This window comes from Pseudophryne corroboree, chromosome 10 (assembly GCF_028390025.1).
Source record: "Pseudophryne corroboree isolate aPseCor3 chromosome 10, aPseCor3.hap2, whole genome shotgun sequence".
Lineage (NCBI taxonomy): Eukaryota > Metazoa > Chordata > Amphibia > Anura > Myobatrachidae > Pseudophryne > Pseudophryne corroboree.
In genome coordinates, this window is record NC_086453.1 from 226,917,476 (window position 1) to 226,940,418 (window position 22,943).

Genomic DNA, 22,943 nt, shown 5'->3' on the forward strand with positions numbered 1-22,943 from the left:
ATTTAAATCGTGCAACTAAGCCTCTTTATTTTTATACAGCGATCTAGGAGCGAGCAGGACAGCAAAAGGCACTCACAACTCTTCAGCTAGCCTGAACAAAGCACCCCAAAATAAATAGCCTTTTCCAACTAGCTTTTAATCGGTGAATGGTTAAACTCCTGCTGATGTGACCTCGAGATAGAGAGGACTAATATTTAAAGTGCGGCCTCTGTTCTTTCTTCCCGGCAGTGGGATATAAATGCAGATCCGTGAAGAATTTTATCTCTGCTTTCTCTTGTCTGATATTAATCCTGTCTTCTGATCCTGGCTTTGCCCACAGCCTCCTGGGCTTAAAGTGTCACTCCATGTGATTTTCCCAGCTGTCAGAGATACAGCCTGCCCGCCTGCACATACATGAGGGCATCATATGACTGAGTCAGGGTGCCACGTGCAGGGCTGTCAATGATAACAGAAGAGTTAAGTGACATGTCTACAGAAGTAGCAGGAACACTGCAAGTACTTAGCTCCAGTGGCTGCACACTAACCACTGTCTAGCTACAGCAATTTACAGTGCAAACAATGTTATTTTGCCTTGTGTATTCAGCAGCTATAACCTGTGGAGGCAGCCATTTTGTGAACTGAACCATTCATAAGCATGCAGCCTGTCAGTTCCTGACTTTGTGAGGTGGTTCCCTGGGAATGTATAGGCTTCTTCTGCTTGGCTTGGGTAATCCTTTAGTATACCGTTGGTCATAGTTGTGTACCGTGCTTCCTTTGCATGAAGGGATTTTTAGCCCTATCTTGTCATAGTGCTTGCTTTATCTGTGGGGCAGGAATACCATTATAACCTCTCCACCTTGGCTTCCCCGCCCCTCTGCCTGTCTCCCTCCACTTATCGCACTTACATTATTGTGGTGTCGAGTTTTATTTACTGAGACTTTCATCTTTGCAGTTTATAGTTTGGTACTTCCACTATGGTGTTGAATAATTATTTTATTATTCTAACACAAACACTGTGAAAGTTTTCATATGTTTAGCAGTTGCATAAAATTCCCATCTCCTATATAATAGCCCAGATCTGTGACTTTGTGCCTCATTTGCTAACGCTGGGCGGGGTCACAACACTGGGCGGAGTTAGTCAAATGAGTCACAGATCTGGGCAAATCTAGGAGCAGAAGCAGATGGTATGGGCATGGCACAGGCAGGGGTGCATACCTCCCAGCTTTCTTCAGGCAGACAGGGGTGCATACCTCCCAGCTTTCTTCAGGCAGAAGGAGGGACACACGTACGGCAAAAGGGGGCGTGGTCAACTAAAATGGGCGTGGCTTTACGGGAGGACCACACTCGCAAGCCACTCCCCCATTTTCGTCAGTGAGGGGGCATGCCCAGCGCTCTGATTATGAGTCCGGGGGGCCCAGGGCACTTGAGACAGGGTAGCCCTATCTCATTCCTGTGCCTGCTGTGGGTTTGGGGGCGTGGCCTAATCGCGGGATGCGTGGCCACGCCCCCTTATGCAAATTCCGGATTTTTTAATTTATATTTAAATGGGATTTTGGCCCCTCAGCTAGGGGTAAATCCAGAGAGGGTGGTCGCTCCCCCCTACACACCCACACTGGCAGAAGAAAGCAGGGAGGCTACTGCCTCCCTGCGACACCACAGACCTGCCAACACACAGCAGCCGGCCGGCCAGAAACAGCAGCAGCATTGTGCTACAGTCAGTAGCACAATGCTGCTGCTGTTTCTGGCCGGCCGGGGAGCTTCAGAGCTGGGACAGAGCTACTCCAGCCGGGGGGCCCCCTAAAACTGTGGGGCCCGGGGTACGTACCCCCTGGGCCCCACCCTTAATCCGGCTCTGCTGCCGGACCCCCCCCCCCCCCCTTAATCCGTACCCCCTGATGCCCCCTCTCCCCCTGTCTAAGCAGAACAGCGAGTACAGGAGCTTCCCAACTGCCCCCCCCCCACCGCGGGACACTGCGGCCCGCGGGTGGGACATCAGGTCAGAAAAAATGGGACTGTTCCGCGAAAATTGGGACAGTGGGGAGGTATGGTGGTATGTGAGGGGTTATGCCGTACAGACAGACGGCACCGGCTCACTGTGTGCTTGACCCCCCACATCAGCATACTCAGCAGGGGCTCTCTGGCGTGGAGGAGCGTCACTTTCTGGCACACTCCATGGTTCTTAGCTGCAGTTTTGTGGGGCACCTGCCGCTGTGCAGGTTCCGTACTGCCTCTGTTATCTCCAGCCCCGGCAACCCACCGCTAGCTGCAGCGCTGCCGCCCGCAGTGAGGTGCGCCCAGCTCCTTCACACACTTTAGCCGGCGGGCAGCGCTGCAGAAGTCTGCGCTGCTTGCAGGCTCCAACCCCCTCCTCCCTCCAGCCGCAGCGTCTCCTGGGGGCTAACCAGTCACTCCCAGTCTCCCCTTACCACAGTGCCCGGCAGCCGCGAGGTCCGCGCCGCGTGCATGCTATGACTCCCTCCAGCCGCAGCGTCTCCTGGGGGCTAACCAGTCACTCCCAGTCTCCCCTTACCACAGTGCCCGGCAGCCGCGCGAGGTCCGCGGTGTGTGACTGGGGAGTGGGGGGGGGAGGGATGCGGATGGGCAGAGGAAGCAGGACTCCAGCCTGAGAGAGTCAGCCATGCCAAGTCTCCAGCAGCAGCAGATCCCAACAGGTTGGAGTGGAACAGCAGCAGCCAGCAGCAGTGACTCCGGTAAGACACATCTGTCTGTCACCACTGTTTTGTCCCTAATACCAATCTCTCCGGTGCCCTGTGTTCTGTCATGTCCCTGTCACCCCTGGCCTTGCCCTGTCACCCTTATCCTGGACCTGTCACTGTCACCCTTATCCTGGACCTGTCACCCTTATCCTGGACCTGTCACCCTTATCCTGGCCCTGTTACCCCTATCCTGGCCCTGTTACCCCTATCCTGGCCCTGTCACCCCTATCCTGTCCCTGTCATTTCTGTCCTGGCCCCATCGCCCCTGTCCTGGCCCCGTCACCCCTGTCCTTGCCCCGTCACCCCTGTCTTGGCCCCGTCACTCCTGTTCTGACCCTGTCACCCCTGTCCTGGCCCCGTCGCCCCTGTTCTGACCCTGTCACCCCTGTCCTGGCCCTGTTACTGCATACCCTCCAACTACCTTTTTGGCAGGTACAGTACCCGCAGCACCTCCAGACCCCTCCCCAATGCACCACACCTCCGCACCTTCCCCTCCACCACATGCGGCACTCCACCCCTCCCCCACACGCTGTGCCTCCAGACCCCCTACAACACCCGCGGCTCCCACTCCCACACCCCTCCACCTCACACAGCACCTCCAGACCCCATCCACCATCCACCCCCCATATATGTCTCCCCCCACATCTGCCCCCCCTCCACCCGCAGCATCTGCGGACACCCTCTTCCATCCGTGGTCCCCCCTCACCCACCCCTCCCCCACCCACGGCACCCCCGCATCTGCCCCTCCACCACCTGCAGCGCCTCCGGACCCCCTTCCCCATCTGCCGCACCACCCGCACCTGCCCCTCCCCACCCCCACCCGCGGCGCCTCTGGACCCCCTACCCCACCTCCGGCACCCCCGCCCCTTCCCATCCCACAGCACCTCCGGAACCCTTCACCCATCTGTAACATCCCTGCACCTGCCCCTCCCCCACCCGTGGCACCCCTCCCCCTCATGCAGTGCCTCCGGACCCCTCCCCCATCTGCAGCCCCCACTCCTCTGCCCCTCCACCACCCGCAGCACCTCCCGACCCTTCCCCATCCGCCCCCCCGCATCTGCCCCCCCTCCACCCGCAGCATCTACAGACGCCATCCGCAGTCCCCCCCCCCCCCCGCACCCGCTACATTCTGTACATCGTGCCCTGCAGGTGCTGTTCACGGTGTCGCAAGGGACTGCGCCTCCTTCACCATCGCACGCCCTTTCATTGTGCAATATTTAACCACTAACAAAGGAATGCAGGTAATACTCCATATAATACAAATATTGAACCCCAGATAGGCATGCAAGGGTTAAGGGGGCGTAGCCCCTTGCGACGGTGTGAAGAGCGCCCGTAGGGCGCGATGAAGCACCTAGTTATTCTATTATTCCTATTATTCATGAACCTATGAGAATTACCAGGTATTCTCTGTGCTGCACTACTTGTAAACGTCAGGCACCATGGCTCATGCTATCTTGTGTTCTTGGCCAGTACAGTGCATGCTGTGTTATCTTGCATGCTGTACCACATCCTCTCCACTGTGTCTTTCCCCTTGTCATTTGGCCTGCATGCGGTTTCTGCCCGGCACCCTCTTGTGCCTGAAGTGGCCATTCTACCGGGTTGCTCTGACAGAGGAAATTGTGGTTGATACTTGTTTGCAAGCCACAGTCAAAAGAAAAGAGGGAGTCGCAGGGGAGTTGGTTCAATGAGGAACATACTGTATCAGACATACACAATACTAATATTATCAGTTCAAGCAGTGAGACGTATGCAAACAAGTGTTTTACAGCTTTTAAACACTCTTAAATCAACATATAATTTTATACAGTATACTTTACAATGGTTGGCAGTTCTGTAATGTCAGATTTTTGCTGAGCTGCCATGATGATATTTAGAAAAGTGGACTGTACTGTGCATACAGAGAGTAAAGAAAAATACTCAGTCCTGACCATTGTTAGGGCAGTACGGACAGTGTAATGGTTAGCATTACTGCCTCACAGCACGGAGGTCATGGGTTTGATTTCCACCATGGCCCTAACTGTGTGGAGTTTGTATATTCTCCTCGTACTTGCGTGGGTTTCCTCCGGGTACTACGGTTTCCTTCCACAATCCAAAAATATACTGGTAGGTTGATTGGCGTCTGACAAAATTAACCCTAGTATGAATGTGTGTGCGTATATAATATAGATTGTAAGGTCCACTGGGGCAGAGACTGATGTGAATGGCCAAATAGTCTCTAAAGCGCTGCGGAATATGTGTGTGCTATATAAATAACTGGTAATAAATATTCTCAATCTTTTGTATCCGTAGAGTAATGGAACTAAATCATCAATCTTTTATCTTAAATTGCTGTTATAGAGACAGTTATTGATCCTAGTCAGTGACCTGTGACAAGGACGCCATTTCACAGATGCATGCTAGCATCCAGTGGACAACAAATGTAATGTTTTTCTTAGTACATTGATGGATATTGTGGTAATAGGTAAAATGGCACAGTTCATTTCCTCAATACTAATCACAATATTTCTTCTGAGTGGAATATGGCTAATACCACTTTAAAGATATGCGGCTTTACATATTATTATGTTTTTCTGCCAGTATCCACCTGTAACTAAAATATCCCACAGTAAAACTTTATGAAGTGGAATTTATACTACTTAAATGTTTGAATTTATTGCAGCCACATGGCCATTTACATTGTTTTGTGATGGTTTACACCCAATTTTTTGAACAATAACGCCCCTTTCTGCTGCGGGGTACACTGGGCTCCAAAGGGAATGACATTGGGGTGTAGAGTAGGATCTTGATCCGAGGCACCAACAGGCTGAAAGCTTTGACCTTCTTCCCAGAATGCATAGCGCCGCCTCCTCTATAACCCCGCCTCCAAGCACAGGAGCTCAGTTTTGTAGTTGGTGCCATTGAGTGCAGGCATACAACAGGGGGGCTGCTCCAGCAGCCCTGAGAAGAGCTTTTTTAAAGTGATAAATGAAGACTTCAAGGGCTGCAGCAGAGACACTGTATGTGTTAGATGTCAGTCAGACATCTCCTGCTGCAGCTCCATCACCCCGCGTCCTGGTTGCGGGGTACCTAGAGCGGAGGCTCCAGTTCCTCTACGTCAGTCACACACACCACCGCTGCCCTCCTGGATCACGTGGCCACACACAGGGAGGAGGTAAGCGGGTCCCCCAGGCGGGACCCGCGGGAAATCGCGATCCCGCGCAGCCCGCCTCCCACACGCCCCACGCCTCCCGCACTGGCGTGGACACTGTGGCAGTACAGGTACCCCACTAGACTACCAGGGTGAGGGTACAGGTCGGTTTTATTAAAAACTGTTTATTATACAGCCAACAGTACCCGGTGGTGAAGTCCAGCAGGGGGATAAGGCTTTGACCTGTAGCCCCTCCCCCAGCCCCAAGGCGCCATTTAGAGTAAATGTTCCAGCCCTGGAGCTGCATATCTCTCTCTCCCTCACTCCCTGTCAGCGTTTGGGCGCCATTAGGACAAGCTGAGCTGATCCTGGGACTGTTTGGGCAAATCCTCTGTAAAGCCGCGTGCATGTCAGCGCTGTGCATTTTACAGGACACTTCAGTATTCTACATGTCTGAGTGTTAGTTAAGAAAGTGCATTTAGTCAGGGTTATATAGTACAAGTACCCTGTGATATACATCCAGTATTTACTGTGCATTGTTATATCTATTGTCTGCATAGCCATACTTAGTATTACTCTGTATTGCTAGTCCGGTACAGTTTTATTGCATGTCATAATTTCTGGAACTGTTTATTGTGACTCTATGTGCATATATCTGCTGTGTGACCTCCATTTCATGTAACTCACTCAGATTGCTATCCCTATATTCTATAACCTGAGGGGGCTACATGCGTCAGGGTTATTTTCTAATATAGGTGGTTCACAAGATATACTACTTGTGTATTTTTCTCTGTGAATTTTAGTCACCATATACCTCTAGAATTCTCTGTTTGTGCTCATACACTACACAGGGGGTTCTTGTCAGGTATTGTGCTGCTGTTATTGTACTGGGTTGCCTCGCATTGAGCTTTCAGATATGTCAGCTACAAGGGGCGACGGAGCTGGGGCTGATCCCACATTGCGTGGTGGTGACGCTGCAGACACATTTGAAGAGAATATAGCAGCTGAGGGTTCTGGTTCCGGGGGTTCCTTGCGCCCCAGTGGGACCGTAGCAACGGGGGTTCAAAAATGTCCCGCCTTGGGCTACTTTTTCCACGTTGAGTATGCTAGTAACTAGACTTGTGCCCCCTATGGGACCTCCTGTGCCGGTACAACCGCGTATGGTCCCTGCGGTTAATCCGCCGTGGGCAGATCAACTGTCCTCTCAGTTACAGCAATTGAACCAATCTCTGTCTAAACAGAAATCTAACCCTCGCCTGCCTAAGACCAAGGGGTCCTGTAAGCGGGCTATTACTTCCTCACAATCTACCAATATCCCAGACACCTCGTCTGATGAGGATAGCGTATATACTGACCCCACAGATTCTGATCCTGATGCTTCTGATGGGGAATCCGTTTCACAGGTGGATGTTCCTGATTTGTTGGAGGCTATCAGGCTAATTCTTCAAATTACTGATGACCCAGAGCCGAATGCTGCCCCTAAGAAACCGGACAGGTTTAAACGTCAGAAAGTAGTTAAACAAGTTTTACCTCATTCTGACCATTTAGTTGACATACGTCAGGAATCCTGGGAAAATCCAGGGAAGAAATTCACGCCTCACAGGAAGATGCTGGCTCGCTATCCCCTCGCAGCGGAGCTAAGTAAAAATTGGGTGACACCCCCGCCAGTGGACTTGCAGGTGGCGCGGCTGGTGGTATCCTCTGCTCTACCTGTAACTACCGTCACGTCTCTGAAAGAACCGACGGATAAGCGTGTGGAGGGTTGTTAAAAGGCGATTTACACTCTAACGGGTGCTGTGCATCGCCCACCATTGCAGCGACTTGGGCTGCAGAGGCTATTGAAGCGTGGGCTCAGGAGTTGGAAATTGAGATGTCTTCCAACGCTTATGATTATGCTAGACAACGTCTATCGTATATTGTCACAGGCTCTCATTACGTTAAGGAGGCGGCTTCTGATGCTGGTATTCTGGCAGCCAAGGCTTCTACTACGTCCATACTGGCTCGCCGGATTCTCTGGCTGCCGTCCTGGTCCGTGGATCTTGACTCTTAGACATCACTGGAGGTGCTCCCTTTTAAGGGAGACATTCTCTTCAGAGAAGACCTCAACAAGATAGTGGCTGACTTAGCTTCTGCTAAAACAGCATGTCTGCCTAGTACTGCTCCTTCGGTACCGAAGGCTAAGAGTACTTCCTGTCGCTCCTTTCGTCCTTCAGGGAAAGAAAAGGGTCAGGCGTACCCGAAACAGGCTCGTACTTCCAAGCCTACTAAGCCCAAACCCAAACGGGCCTGGGCTGCCGGTCAGCCTGCTTCCAAGATTGACAACCCTGCCGCATGACGGGGCGGGCCTCCCTCTGGGGGATCCCAGGGTGGGGGGCAGACTTCTAGGGTATACCCAGGAATGGTTGAAGACCACTTCCGATGCCTGGGTACGGGAAGTCGTCACTTGAGGTTACGCCATATCCTTCAAAAATCGTCCCCCTCATCGATTTTGCCTGACAGACGTCCCTTCGGATCAAGTGAAGGCAAAAACTATTCAGTCGGTGGTACAGTCCCTCCTGGACACAGGTGTGGTAGTACAGGTGGCTCTGGCTCAGAGAGGCAAGGGGTACTATTCATCGCTGTTCCTAGTCCCTAAACCAAATGGGTTCTCCCGGCCCATCCTCAACCTCAAGTCCTTGAACAAATTTGTGAGGGTCTCCAAGTTTCGTATAGGAACTCTTCGCTATACTGTTCTGGCCTTGGAACCTGGGGATTATATGGTCTCCCTGGACATACAGGATGCTTACCTGCATATTCCTATTGCAATATCGCATCAGCAATACCTGAGGTTTGCGGTTGGCAACCTCCATTACCAGTTTCGGGCGTTACCTTTTGTTTTGACCACGGCTCCGCGAGTCTTCACCAAGGTCATGGCGGTAATGACGGCTGTACTCCGCCATCAAGGGATCAGGATCCTACCGTACCTGGACGATTTGTTGATCCTGGCAAATTCCCCAGAAATTCTCCTACGCCATCTGGATCTGACTATCTGGTTTCTGCAAGCCCACTGGTGGCTCATCAGCTGGAAGAAATCTTCCCTGGTCCCTGCTCAGAGCATGGTGCACCTGGGGGCTTTGTTGGACACTCACAACCAGCGGTTGTTCTTGTCTCAGGAGAAAGTCCTGAAGCTTCAGGACAGGATTCAATGCTTCCTATCTCGTCCGCAAGTGTCGATACATTCGGCGATGCAAGTGCTAGGTCTCATGGTGTCTGCTTTCGACGTGGTGGAGTACGCTCAATTCAATTCCCGCCCTCTACAGAAGTTGATTCTGGCCAAGTGGGACGGCCTGCCTCACCGGATCAGGTCTCAAATGATCTCCTTGTCTCCGGAGGTTCGTTTGTCACTGAGCTGGTGGCTTCAGGACCAACGATTGAGCAGGGATCGTTACTTCTGGATCTCCAACTGGGTTCTTCTGACATGCCAGTCTGAGAGGTTGGGGCGCGGTGTTGGAGCAACACTCACTTCAGGCTCAGTGGACCAAGGAGGAATCTCTCCTCCCGATAAACATTCTGGAGTTGCGGGCAGTGTTCAACCTATTGAACTTGGCCCAGCATTTAATACAGCACAGACCTGTTCAAGTACAGTCAGACAACGCTACTACAGTGGCGTACATAAATCATCAAGGCAGCACTCGAAGACGCATGGCAATGAGGGAAGTATCACGGATCCTTCAGTGGGCAGAACACCATCTACGAGCCATATCGGCAGTATTCATTCCGGGGTCCTAAACTGGGAAACGGACTTCCTCAGTCGTCAGGACGTACACGCCGGAGAGTGGAGCCTTCCAGATGTGGACCTGATGGCGTCTCGACACAATCACAAGGTTCCGGTCTTCGAAGCGAGAACAAGGGATCCTCAAGCAGCGTTCGTGGACGCACTGGCAATTCCATGGAATTTTCAGCTGCCATACGTGTTCCCTCCGGTGTCACTACTGCCCAGAGTAATAAGGAAGTTCGAGCAAGAAGGAGGAATCCTAATTCTGATCGCTCCCGCGTGGCCCAGAAGGGTCTGTCGATAGAGCGTCCCCTTCTACTTCCAAAGCACCCAGATCTCCTCGTTCAGGGCCCTTGTGTATATCAGGATTTAGCCCGGTTGGCTTTGACGGCATGTCTCTTGAAGCTTCCGTCTTTAGGGCCAAAGGATTTTCTGAGGCGGTCATTCAAGCCATGTTGAAGGCCCGTGAGCAGGCTTCTGCTTGGACTTACCATAGGGTCTGGAATGCTTACTTTACTTGGTGCGCATCTAATAATCATGACATTTACAAGTTTAGTATGGCCAAACTTTTGACCTTCCTACAACAGGGCCTGGACTTGGACCTTCGTCTGGCCTCCATCAAGGTTCATATTTCTGCCTTGTCGGTTTGGTTTCAGAGAAAAATTGCAACCTTACCTGATGTGCATACGTTCACTCAGGGTGTGTTGCGGATTCAACCTCCTAATGTCTCGCCTGTGGCTCCTTGGGACTTGTCGGTAGTTCTGGAGGCCTTGCAAGGGTCTCCGTTTGAGCCTCTTGAATCTGCAGACCTTGAGTGGCTTTCTCTTAAGGTAGTGTTTCTGTTGTCTATTGCCTCTGCTAGACGGGTGTCGGATTTGGGTGCCTTATCTTGTAGGTCACCATATCTGATTTTTCACCGTGATCGGGCGGTTATTAGAACACGTCCCGGGTATTTACCTAAGGCGGTGTCTTCTTTCCACCTTAATCAGGAGATTGCCTTTGCCTCTCCTGAGTTGTCTTCCAAAGTGCGGTCTCTGGATGTGGTACGGGCTCTCCGTATCTATGTGAAGAGGACTGCTTCCCTTCGGAAGTCGGATTCTCTCTTTGTACTGTTTGGTTTTCACAAAGGTGGCTGGCCTGCTCACAAGTAGACCCTGGCCAGATGGATTAGAATGGTGATTGCAAATGCTTATGTACAGGCTGGTCTTCCAGCTCCTGCTACCATTAAGACCCATTCTACTCGGTCTGTTGGACCTTCTTGAGCGGCCCGCCGTGGTGCGACCCTTGAACAATTGTGCAAGGCGGCTACGAGGTACTCAGTGGACACGTTCATAAAGTTCTATGCCTTCGATACATCCGCCTCCCAGGATGCTTCCTTTGAACGCAGGGTTCTTGTGCCCGCTACAGTGCGTCCCCTCCCATAAGGAACTGCTTTAGGACATCCCCAATGTCATTCCCTGTGGATCCCAGTGTACCCCGCAGCAGAAAACGAGATTTATGGTAAGAACTTACCGTTGTTAAATCTCTTTCTGCGAGGTACACTGGGTTCCACAGGGCGCCCACCCTGACGCACTTGGCTTCTTTGGGTTGGTATGGCATTAGCCGCTGACACTTTCTCCTGTTGTGAGAATGTGGTGTATGTGGCTACTAATGGTTGTCGTCTCTTTTACCTGCTACTGCATGGGACTGGTTAACAAAAACTGAGCTCCTGTGCACGGAGGCGGGGTTATAGAGGAGGCGGCGCTATGTATTCTGGGAAGAAGCTTTTAGCCTGTTGGTGCCTCGGATCAAGATCCTACTCTACACCCCAATGTAATTCCCTGTGGAGCCCAGTGTACCCCGCAGAAAGAGAATTAACAACGGTAAGTTCTTACCATAAATCTCGTTTTTTATAGGAACCACATAAATCTGCACGCAATGTCTGCTAGAGATGCAGTACTTGGGCGTACTGATAGGTGGAGCTAGGGAGTTGAGTTTATTGCCCAATGTGTAAACTAGGCACACTCATGCACATGGTTTGCCCACATGCAATGATAGGATTAAATTAATGGGATGAGATATTTAAATGAAAGTTAAGGGTTGGAGAGCAAGTGCATATACCAGGGCTTCCTTATTAGAGGGGCCTGCAGAATTTTTCACGCAAAAGGTCTTTTTCCACATCATCAGAAGTTACAGAAATTGGAACTCTGGCTATAGCTTCCGTGAGTCTCATCTTGTACCTTTCAAACCCACTTTGTACAGAAACGCGCTTTCTGTACAAAGTGCCACAAATATGTAATAAAGTAAATAAATAGTGACATGAATATGTATTAAAGATAGACCCAGTGTGCAAATATTGCACTGGGAGATTTATCCCACTTCATAAATCACTTTCACTGTGTTGTGCTTTTGAATCTTTTGCGAATGATGGTCTGAGAATTTGATTGCTTGTTGTAAGGGATCTTTGTAGTTACACCAGTTCTTTCTTGTTTTGGGTCTGTTACGCATTATGGTATACTAACTGTAACATTTTAGGATACTTGTGTGATAAGAGCTGTGTTTAAGTTATCAAAGGTATATAATTTTCTTTCTGATGGTAACTCAGTGGTTTTTAATGTTCTTGCCAGTGTTTTTCATGAAACATTGCATAGCTAATTCGGAAAGTCTAAAATATCTACCATTTGTCAGGTCTTGTGTGTTAGGAAAAGGATGTGATGCTTTAACTGTGATGGCCAAATGTAGATCTTAGCCTTATCTCTTGGTGGTCAGACAATTTTTTGCTTCCTTTAAATTCGCTGATGGCCCCTGCTTACCCTCCCATCTCTGTGGCTTGTGTTCCTGAAGCCGCCAGTTTTGACAGGCTATGACACCCCTGTGACTGCCAAGCACAGCAGCCGGGAAGCCCCCCCAGGCGGAGCTGCCATATCTCATCTAGACAGTGCATCTCACAGATAGCTTAGGGTACAGCAACGCAGTCTGTAACCTGCAGCTCAAGAAGCCTGGGATCTTTGGCATGCAGACGTAGCCCAACTGAAAGCACTACCTCAAGGCAACATGATGAGTTCCCCGAAGTAGGCAATTACCCAAGCAGTCTTAATTGTATCAGGGTAATCTATAGTTCTAATGATCATTGATTGTTGTGCCTTTCTTTTTATCATTGCTATGCATAGTCCAGAAATAACCGTGTGATAGACAATGAATATCCTAAGCTTACAACGTAGTTCTATCATTCCGGGAGTAAGTTCTGGACATCTGTAACATGTATTGAAATATAATAACAACATTTCTCTGACGTCCTAAGTGGATGCTGGGGACTCCGTCAGGACCATGGGGATTAGCGGCTCCGCAGGAGACAGGGCACAAAACTAAAGCTTTAGGATCAGGTGGTGTGTACTGGCTCCTCCCCCTATGACCCTCCTCCAAGCCTCAGTTAGGTTTTTGTGCCCGTCCGAGCAGGGTGCAATCTAGGTGGCTCTCTTAAGGAGCTGCTTAGAAAAAGTTTTTAGGTTTATTATTTTCAGTGAGTCCTGCTGGCAACAGGCTCACTGCATCGAGGGACTTAGGGGAGAGAAGTTCAACTCACCTGCGTGCAGGATGGATTGGCTTCTTAGGCTACTGGACACCATTAGCTCCAGAGGGAGTCGGAACACAGGTCTCACCCTGGGGTTCGTCCCGGAGCCGCGCCGCCGACCCCCCTTGCAGATGCTGAAGATTGAAGGTCCAGAAACCGGCGGCAGAAGGCTCTTCAGTCTTCTTGAAGGTAGCGCACAGCACTGCAGCTGTGCGCCATTGTTTGTCACACACTTCTCACCAACGGTCACGGAGGGTGCAGGGCGCTGCTGGGGGCGCCCTGGGCAGCAATGTAAATACCTTTTATGGCTAAAAAATACATCACATATAGCCCTTGAGGCTATATGGATGTATTTAACCCCTGCCAGATATTACAAACTACGGGAGAAAAGCCTGCCGGAATAGGGGGCGGGGCTTATTCTCCTCCGCACACAGCGCCATTTTCCTGCTCAGCTCCGCTGTGAGGAAGGCTCCCAGGACTCTCCCCTGCACTGCACTACAGAAACAGGGTAAAACAGAGAGGGGGGGCACTTTTTATGGCGATATTTTATATATTTAAGCTGCTATAAGGATACAACACTTATATAAGGTTGTTCCTGTCTTCGATAAGAGCATTCCCTGTGTGTCTGCTGTGTGTCGGTACGTGTGTGTCGACATGTATGAGGACGATGTTGGTGTGGAGGCAGAGCAATTGCCGGTAATGGTGATGTCACCCCCCAGGGAGTCGACACCGGAATGGATGGCTTTGTTTATGGAATTACGTGATAATGTCAGCACATTACAAAAATCAGTTGACGACATGAGACGGCCGGAAAACCAGTTGGTACCTGCCCAGGCGTCTCAGACACCGTCAGGGGCTGTAAAACGCCCTTTACCTCAGTCGGTCGACACAGACCCAGACACGGACACTGAATCTAGTGTCGACGGTGAAGAAACAAACGTATTTTCAAGTAGAGCCACACGTTATATGATCACGGCAATGAAGGAGGCTTTGCATATCTCTGATACTGCAAGTACCACAAAAAGGGGTATTATGTGGGGGGTGAAAAAACTACCTGTAGTTTTTCCTGAATCAGAGGAATTGAATGATGTATGTGATGAAGCGTGGGTTAACCCAGATAGAAAAGTGCTAATTTCAAAAAAGTTATTGGCATTATACCCTTTCCCGCCAGAGGTTAGGGCGCGCTGGGAAACACCCCCTAGGGTGGATAAGGCGCTCACACGCTTATCAAAACAAGTGGCGTTACCGTCTCCTGATACGGCCGCCCTCAAGGATCCAGCTGATAGGAGGCTGGAAACTACCCTAAAGAGTATATACACACATACTGGTGTTATACTGCGACCAGCCATCGCCTCAGCCTGGATGTGCAGTGCTGGGGTGGTCTGGTCGGATTCCCTGACTGAAAATATTGATACCCTGGATAGGGACAGTATTTTATTGACTATAGAGCAATTAAAGGATGCTTTTCTTTATATGCGAGATGCTCAGAGGGATATTTGCACTCTGGCATCGAGAGTAAGTGCGATGTCCATATCTGCCAGAAGAAGTTTATAGACGCGACAGTGGTCAGGTGATGCGGATTCCAAACGACATATGGAAGTATTGCCGTATAAAGGGGAAGAATTATTTGGCGTAGGTCTATCGGATCTGGTGGCCAGGGCAACTGCCGGAAAATCCACCTTTTTACCTCAGACCCCCTCCCAACAGAAAAAGACACCGTCTTTTCAGCCGCAGTCCTTTCGGTCCTATAAGAACAAGAGGGCAAAAGGACAGTCATATCTGCCCCGGGGCAGAGGAAGGGGTAAGAGAGGGCAGCAAGCAGCCCCTGCCCAGGAACAGAAGCCCTCCCAGGGTTCTGTACAAGCGGACTCAGGAGCGGTGGGGGGTCGACTCAGGAATTTCAGCGCACAGTGGGCTTGCTCACAGGTGGACCCTTGGATCCTGCAGGTAGTATCTCAGGGTTACAGGTTGGAATTCGAGAAGTCTCCCCCTCGCCGGTTCCTAAAGTCTGCTTTGCCAACGTCTCCCTCAGACAGGGCGACGGTATTGGAAGCCATTCACAAGCTGTTTTCTCAGCAGGTGATAGTCAAGGTACCCCTCCTACAACAGGGAAAGGGGTATTACTCCACGCTATTTGTGGTACCGAAGCCGGACGGCTCGGTAAGACCTATTCTAAATCTGAAATCTTTGAACCTGTACATACAAAAATTCAAGTTCAAGATGGAATCACTCAGAGCAGTGATAGCGAATCTGGAAGAAGGGGACTTTATGGTGTCCCTGGACATAAAGGATGCTTACCTGCATGTCCCAATTTGCCCTTCACATCAAGGGTACCTCAGGTTCGTGGTGCAAAACTGTCATTATCAGTTTCAGACGCTGCCGTTTGGATTGTCCACGGCACCTCGGGTCTTTACCAAGGTAATGGCCGAAATGATGATTCTTCTGCGAAGAAGAGGCGTATTAATTATCCCTTACTTGGACGATCTCCTGATAAGGGCAAGGTCCAGAGAACAGCTGGAGGACGGAGTAGCACTAACCCAAGTAGTGCTGCAACAACACGGGTGGATTCTGAATTTTCCAAAATCTCAGTTGACCCCGACAACACGTCTGCTGTTCCTGGGAATGATTCTGGACACGGTTCAGAAAAAGGTGTTTCTTCCGGAGGAGAAAGCCAAGGAGTTATCCGAACTTGTCAGGAACCTCCTAAAACCAGGAAAAGTGTCTGTGCATCAATGCACAAGAGTCCTGGGAAAGATGGTGGCTTCTTACGAAGCAATTCCATTCGGCAGATTCCACGCACGAACTTTTCAGTGGGATCTGCTGGACAAATGGTCCGGATCGCATCTGCAGATGCATCAGCGGATAACCTTATCGCCACGGACAAGGGTGTCTCTTCTGTGGTGGTTACAGAGTGCTCATCTGTTAGAGGGCCGCAGATTCGGCATACAGGACTGGGTCCTGGTGACCACGGATGCCAGTCTGAGAGGCTGGGGAGCGGTCACACAGGGAAGAAACTTCCAGGGAGTATGGTCAAGCCTGGAGATGTCTCTTCATATAAATATACTGGAGCTAAGAGCAATTTACAATGCTCTAAGCCTGGCAAAACCCCTGCTTCAGGGTCAGCCGGTGTTGATCCAGTCGGACAACATCACGGCAGTCGCCCACGTAAACAGACAGGGCGGCACAAGAAGCAGGAGAGCAATGGCAGAAGCTGCAAGGATCCTTCGCTGGGCGGAAGATCATGTGATAGCACTGTCAGCAGTGTTCATTCCGGGAGTAGACAACTGGGAAGCAGACTTCCTCAGCAGACACGATCTACACCCGGGAGAGTGGGGACTTCATCCAGAAGTCTTCCACATGATTGTGAACTGTTGGGAAAAACCAAAGGTGGATATGATGGCGTCTCGCCTCAACAAAAAACTGGACAGGTATTGCGCCAGGTCAAGAGACCCTCAGGCAATAGCTGTGGACGCTCTGGTAACACCGTGGGTGTACCAGTCAGTGTATGTGTATGAGAATTATACGGCAAAGGGGAGTAAGAACGATACTCGTGGCTCCGGATTGGCCAAGAAGAACTTGGTACCCGGAACTTCAGGAGATGCTCACGGAAAATCCGTGGCCTCTACCTCTAAGACGGGACCTGATTCAGCAGGGACCGTGTCTATTCCAAGACTTACCGCGGCTGCGTTTGACGGCATGGCGGTTGAACGCTGAATTCGAAAGGAAAAAGGCATTCCAGAAGAGGTCATTCCTACACTGGTTAAAGCCAGGAAGGAGGTGACTGCACAACATTATCACCGCATTTGGAGAAAATATGTTGCGTGGTGTGAGGCCAGGAAGGCCCCCACGGAGGAATTTCAACTGGGTCGATTCCTACATTTCCTGCAAACAGGATTGTCTATGGGCCTCATATTGGGGTCCATTAAGGTTCAAATTTCGGCCCTGTCGATTTTCTTCCAGAAAGAATTGGCTTCAGTTCCTGAAGTCCAGACTTTTGTAAAAGGAGTACTACATATACAGCCCCCGGTTGTGCCCCCAGTGGCTCCGTGGGACCTGAATGTAGTTTTGGATTTTCTCAAATCCCATTGGTTTGAGCCACTCAAATCGGTGGATTTGAAATATCTTACATGGAAAGTAACCATGCTACTGGCCCTGGCTTCAGCCAGGAGAGTATCAGAATTGGCGGCTTTATCGTATAAGAGCCCATATCTGATTTTCCATTCGGACAGGGCAGAACTGCGGACGCGTCCTCAGTTTCTGCCTAAGGTGGTGTCAGCGTTTCACCTGAACCAGCCTATTGTGGTGCCTGCGGCTACTGGCGATTTGGAAGATTCCAAGTTGCTGGACGTTGTCAGGGCATTGAAAATATACATTTCAAGGACGGCTGGAGTCAGAAAATCTGACTCGCTGTTTATACTGTATGCACCCAACAAGCTGGGTGCTCCTGCTTCTAAGCAGACGATTGCTCGTTGGATTTGTAGCACAATTCAACTTGCACATTCTGTGGCAGGCCTGCCACAGCCTAAATCTATCAAGGCCCATTCCACAAGGAAGGTGGGCTCATCTTGGGCGGCTGCCCGAGGGGTCTCGGCATTACAACTCTGCCGAGCAGCTACGTGGTCGGGGGAGAACACGTTTGTAAAATTCTACAAATTTGATACCCTGGCTAAAGAGGACCTGGAGTTCTCTCATTCGGTGCTGCAGAGTCATCCGCACTCTCCCGCCCGTTTGGGAGCTTTGGTATAATCCCCATGGTCCTGACGGAGTCCCCAGCATCCACTTAGGACGTCAGAGAAAATAAGATTTTACTTACCGATAAATCTATTTCTCGTAGTCCGTAGTGGATGCTGGGCGCCCATCCCAAGTGCGGATTGTCTGCAATACTTGTACATAGTTATTGTTACAAAAAAATCGGGTTGTTATTTGTTGTGAGCCGTCTGTTCAGAGGCTCCTACGTTTGTCATACTGTTAACTGGGTTTAGATCACAAGTTATACGGTGTGATTGGTGTGGCTGGTATGAGTCTTACCCGGGATTCAATATCCTTCCTTATTGTGTACGCTCGTCCGGGCACAGTATCCTAACTGAGGCTTGGAGGAGGGTCATAGTGGGAGGAGCCAGTACACACCACCTGATCCTAAAGCTTTAGTTTTGTGCCCTGTCTCCTGCGGAGCCGCTAATCCCCATGGTCCTGACGGAGTCCCCAGCATCCACTACGGACTACGAGAAATAGATTTATCGGTAAGTAAAATCTTATTTTAGTTGCAATCTTTAAGTTGACTTTGAGAATGATTTTTTTTTTATAAGTCCACAAACTTTCTTATCCATGTTAATACTTGATACTGTTAAAACCAATTTTGGTTATTGCTCAGCGGAACATGTTCCACTCATTATAAATGAATTGTGACTACTCTCCCCCCCCCCACCCTCACCCCTCGCCCAGCTATATATAGCAGTTATATTCGACATCCTCTGGGCTGTCATGACTGCAGAATCTTCCGTTTCAAGACTTAGCTGGGATGACAAGAGCCTAAACCACCTGTAGTAGGGAGTAGGGTTAAGGCTTCAGTTTTTGTCTGGATCCCTCCCTATAGCTCATCTCTGTATCCCAGGGTGGTCTGTGATTGGTTGACAAGTGTTGCGGATGTTTCTAATTAGGTGTATTTTTCCTTTATTAGAATGGAACAATCTGCTACTAGGGTGTCCTTAAATCATTTCTCATAATATATTTTTTAAAACCCTTTTCTCCTTAGAGTGTCTATATAATGCCTTATTTTTCACTTGGTAAAATAAACTTGGCCCATCCCACCCCCTCTCACGGCTCCCCACCCGGGGGTGACTCAGCTGTGGTATGTTTGCAAGTGAAAGACATGACTCTAGCTCCAATGGAAGAAAAACATGTGGTTTTGATTGTGCTGAACCGAGAGGCAGAGAGAGAGAGGGAAGAAAGAAAGAAACGGCTTTAAAGGAAGATAGAGAAGGGAACAAAAGAGGGCAAGACATGGAGAGGGAGAGCGATAAAGAGCAGGATGATCATAGTGAGCAGCCAGGTAATGATTGCTGCGCAGAGAGGGATGAGCAGGGAATTACGGAGAAGGAGATGTGACTTGGGGGGGAGGAAGATGAATTGTTCAGACTATCTCCGTCAGGAGACGACTTGTGAATTGCTTGCAGCACTCCAGGGTTTTTTGAGCTTCTTATTTTTTTTCTTTTTGTAGATCTGCTTCGGGCACGACAAGAAGTGGCAGCTGCTGTTGTGCGGAACCCAGGAGCTATGGAAGCTCACATACCCACCTCCAGTAACTCCTCCAGCCAGCGAAGGAAACAAGGCCTGCCACAGCATCGGGACACATCCCACTTCACAGACAGGTAAAGCATTATTTGTGCCGTGCTGCCATGTGCTTTATGCTTATGTGATGTCTTAATACACTATATGCTACAGATACCCATTACAGAATAACCCACAGGGATTACTATCAGTTACTTAGGGGTATTCCGCACTGCAAATTAAATATTTTTGTATATTTCCACTGAGTTGGTACATAAAGTTTTATTTTGAATTATCATTGAAGAGATAAAAATAGGCACATATTACAATGACATTAGTAACACCGTGTGTCGTAGGCTAATTATAGGTCACACACTGCTACACTAGCGTATTCACCCCCCCAGGATGGGTCTATTGCCAGGCATTTGTTCCCCCCTAACTAAATAGCGAGACATGCCTGAGATTCTTGTGCGTGCTGTCCAGGGACATAGGGATAACCTGGGCCAGCGCGGAACAATAAGAGGGTGGAAATATTTTAGTGAAATAATAAACAAAAAACAAAAAAAACAGGTCAAGACAAAGTAATTTCAGCAAGAGGAATTAATGGGTCATTCCTTTCTGTTTGAAGCACACAATCAACTAGACCACTGCTATCTGTATGTCTATGTGAATGAAAACCACTAAAAACAGGTAAAGTTAAAAGTGACGTTATAAGGTAGTGCTTACGGATAATCCCAGGTAATAAGGTTAAAACAAAATTAGCTGCTGAAGGCCGTATCTGGCTCGCTAGCAGCCAGTTGGACAGGTGTGAACATATTTTGAGCCTTACCGATGAATTGATTTTCCTGTAGGATATCTTCTGCATGTAGGCCTTCTGTTTCAGCTAGTAGGCACACTGGGGGTAATTCCAAGTTGATCGCAGCAGGATTTTTGTTAGCAATTGGGCAAAACCATGGGGATGATTCCGAGTTGTTCGCTCGCAAGCTGCTTTTAGCAGCATTGCACACGCTAAGCCGCCGCCTACTGGGAGTGAATCTTAGCTTATCAAAATTGCGAACGAAAGATTTGCAATATTGCGAAAAGACTTCTCTGTGCAGTTTCTGAGTAGCTCGAGACTTACTCTTCCAGTGCGATCAGTTCAGTGCTTGTCGTTCCTGGTTTGACGTCACAAACACACCCAGCGTTCGCCCAGACACTCCTCCGTTTCTCCAGCCACTCCCGCGTTTTTCCCAGAAACCGTAGCGTTTTTTCACACACTCCCATAAAACGGCCAGTTTCCGCCCAGAAACACCCACTTCCTGTCAATCACAGTACGATCACCAGAACGAAGAAAAAACCTTGTAATGCCGTGAGTAAAATACCAATCTTCATAGCAAATTTACTTGGCGCAGTCGCAGTGCGAACATTGCGCATGCGCAATAAGCGGAAAATCGCTGTGATGCGAAGAAAATTACAGAGCGAACAACTCGGAATGACCACCCATGTGCACTGCAGGGGAGGCAAATCTAACATGTGCAGAGAGAGTTAGATTTGGGTGGGGTGTGTTCAATCTGCAATCTAATTTGCAGTGTAAAAATAAAGCAGACAGTATTTACCCTGCAGAAATAACCCACCCAAATCTAACTCTCTCTCTGCATATGTTATATCTGCCTCCCCTGCAGTGCACATGGTTTTACCCAATTGCTATCAAAAATCCTGCTGCGATCAACTTGGAATTACCCCCACTGACTTATATAGTTTGGTAAAGTAACAGTTTTTATGTCTTTATCTATGTAATAGTTCACCCAGTATTTATGGAAAGTAAGAACTCCTATAAGTAAAAATGTATGTACATATTGGGGCCCTGTCCTAGCTCAATAAATCAGCACATCAGTACGTAGCACAGGTTAGTTATGTGGGGCGATACACAGTGAGTAAGAAATGGTGTGTGGGCAACTTGCAAATGCCAACACACAGAACACCAAGAGTGGGATTTTACAGATGTCACGTTCATGTTACTGAGAGCACCTAGGTAGTCTGCATGAAAGGAATGCTATTTACAGGAAACCGTGAGCTAAAGTACATAAAAGATCATCAAGGTGAAAAAACTGATCATCAACCAATATTTACGAAAAGGTTCCAGAGTATTTAAAGTTGGAATGTTGTAATTTGCTAGTTATCTCTTGTGCTGCTACCTTTATCTGCTAAGGAAGTGCTCAGGGATTGAGGCCTTTCATTTTAATCACATTTAATGGTCTACTTCTTTGTAATGCTAACTCCTGGCCTTTCACAGGCTTTTTTCCCGTCCACACAGTCTCCGTTGGCACACAGGAATTGTTGGTTTCTAGGGAAGAGTGAAGTGGTTTTAAGATGTTAATCTCGGTCCTTGGAACGAGGACTGGGTCATAGCTCTGGAAGGATGTGTAGGATCAGCCTCTGCAGTAGGATTGCATTATGTATATCAGTGTTGTGGGAACACAACTGAGCGAAGGGGCTTGCACTTTGGCTAACCCTTCCCATCATGGGGAAAGCTGCAGACACAGACACGCCATTTGCGGGGATTGCATGGTTCCTGTCCAGCATAACTCCAGGAAAACCTCCCAACCTCTGTGTGGCCTGGATGTCTTCCAGGGAAGTCAGAGGAGTAGATGAAGAAAGCATGTTTGGGTGGGGGAAAGAGCAGGAGAGAAAGGGAGCAAGTGTGTCTGAGGAGTAAGATCTGGCTCTGACCCGTAATTTCCATCTGGAATGGAGCAAGTCCTTCTCTCTGCGCCAGACTTAAAGAAGGAAGAGGGGAAAGCGGTCGTTGTTTATCACCAGATAAAAGATCATTGTCTGGCAGGGCCGGATCTTCTGCCGTTGATGCTGGCAGAGGACTAGTAAATAACAGTTGATTCCAGTATGGGGGCGGGAGAGGCCTGGAGCTCTCTATAGGATCAGTGCTTGGCAAACAGAAATGTGGTTATTTTCCTTCTGTCTGGTGAGAATTGACAGGCTGGGATTATCCAGATCCTGGAGGGGTCTATTGCCAGACATGTTTTCCCCCCTAACTAAATAGCGAGACACGCCTGAGATTCTTGTGACTGTCATCCACAGACATAGGAATACGCTGGGCCAGTCTCAAGTTTACTAGACCCAGTGAGGACCACAGTACGTGTAAAGGAACATTACTTTTCCTGTAGATCATTGTAAAGAAACACTTTTCTCTGACTGCTTAGGTACGATCCCACTTGAAACCCATCTGTTGCTTTGCATAACACGAACCTGTAACTTTATCAGTATCATGGTCTGACCTGATCACTCTCTTTCTAGAAACATTGTGCTGGCAAATATGTATCTTTCATCCATCCTTATGCTACTTAGTGCAGTAGTACAGGGGCACTGTCACATCTTAGATATACTGTATATAGAGGACCTTGATTTGTAACGATGTGTAACTATCTTAATATTGCCTGACAATTTAAGCACTAGGTGGCAGTGTTCTGCCAATCCACAGATACATTGCAAAAGAGTATAATGGCTGACAAGTATAGGTTACGTATTGTTCAATTGGTGTCCGCTTATTTGATG

The 22,943-nt window shown here is 49.2% G+C and overlaps 1 protein-coding gene across 4 annotated transcripts in view; it reads left to right on the plus strand.

Annotated features, from left to right (window-relative positions):
- The window catches only part of SAMD11 (sterile alpha motif domain containing 11), a 229,184-nt gene that overhangs the window by 185,348 nt on the left and 20,893 nt on the right, over window positions 1–22,943 (plus strand). For all 4 annotated transcript variants that reach the window (XM_063943120.1, XM_063943121.1, XM_063943122.1 and 1 more), the window contains exon 8: window positions 19,345–19,495. In XM_063943120.1, the coding sequence (XP_063799190.1) occupies window positions 19,345–19,495 (151 nt within the window). The remainder of the gene's footprint in view (window positions 1–19,344; window positions 19,496–22,943) is intronic.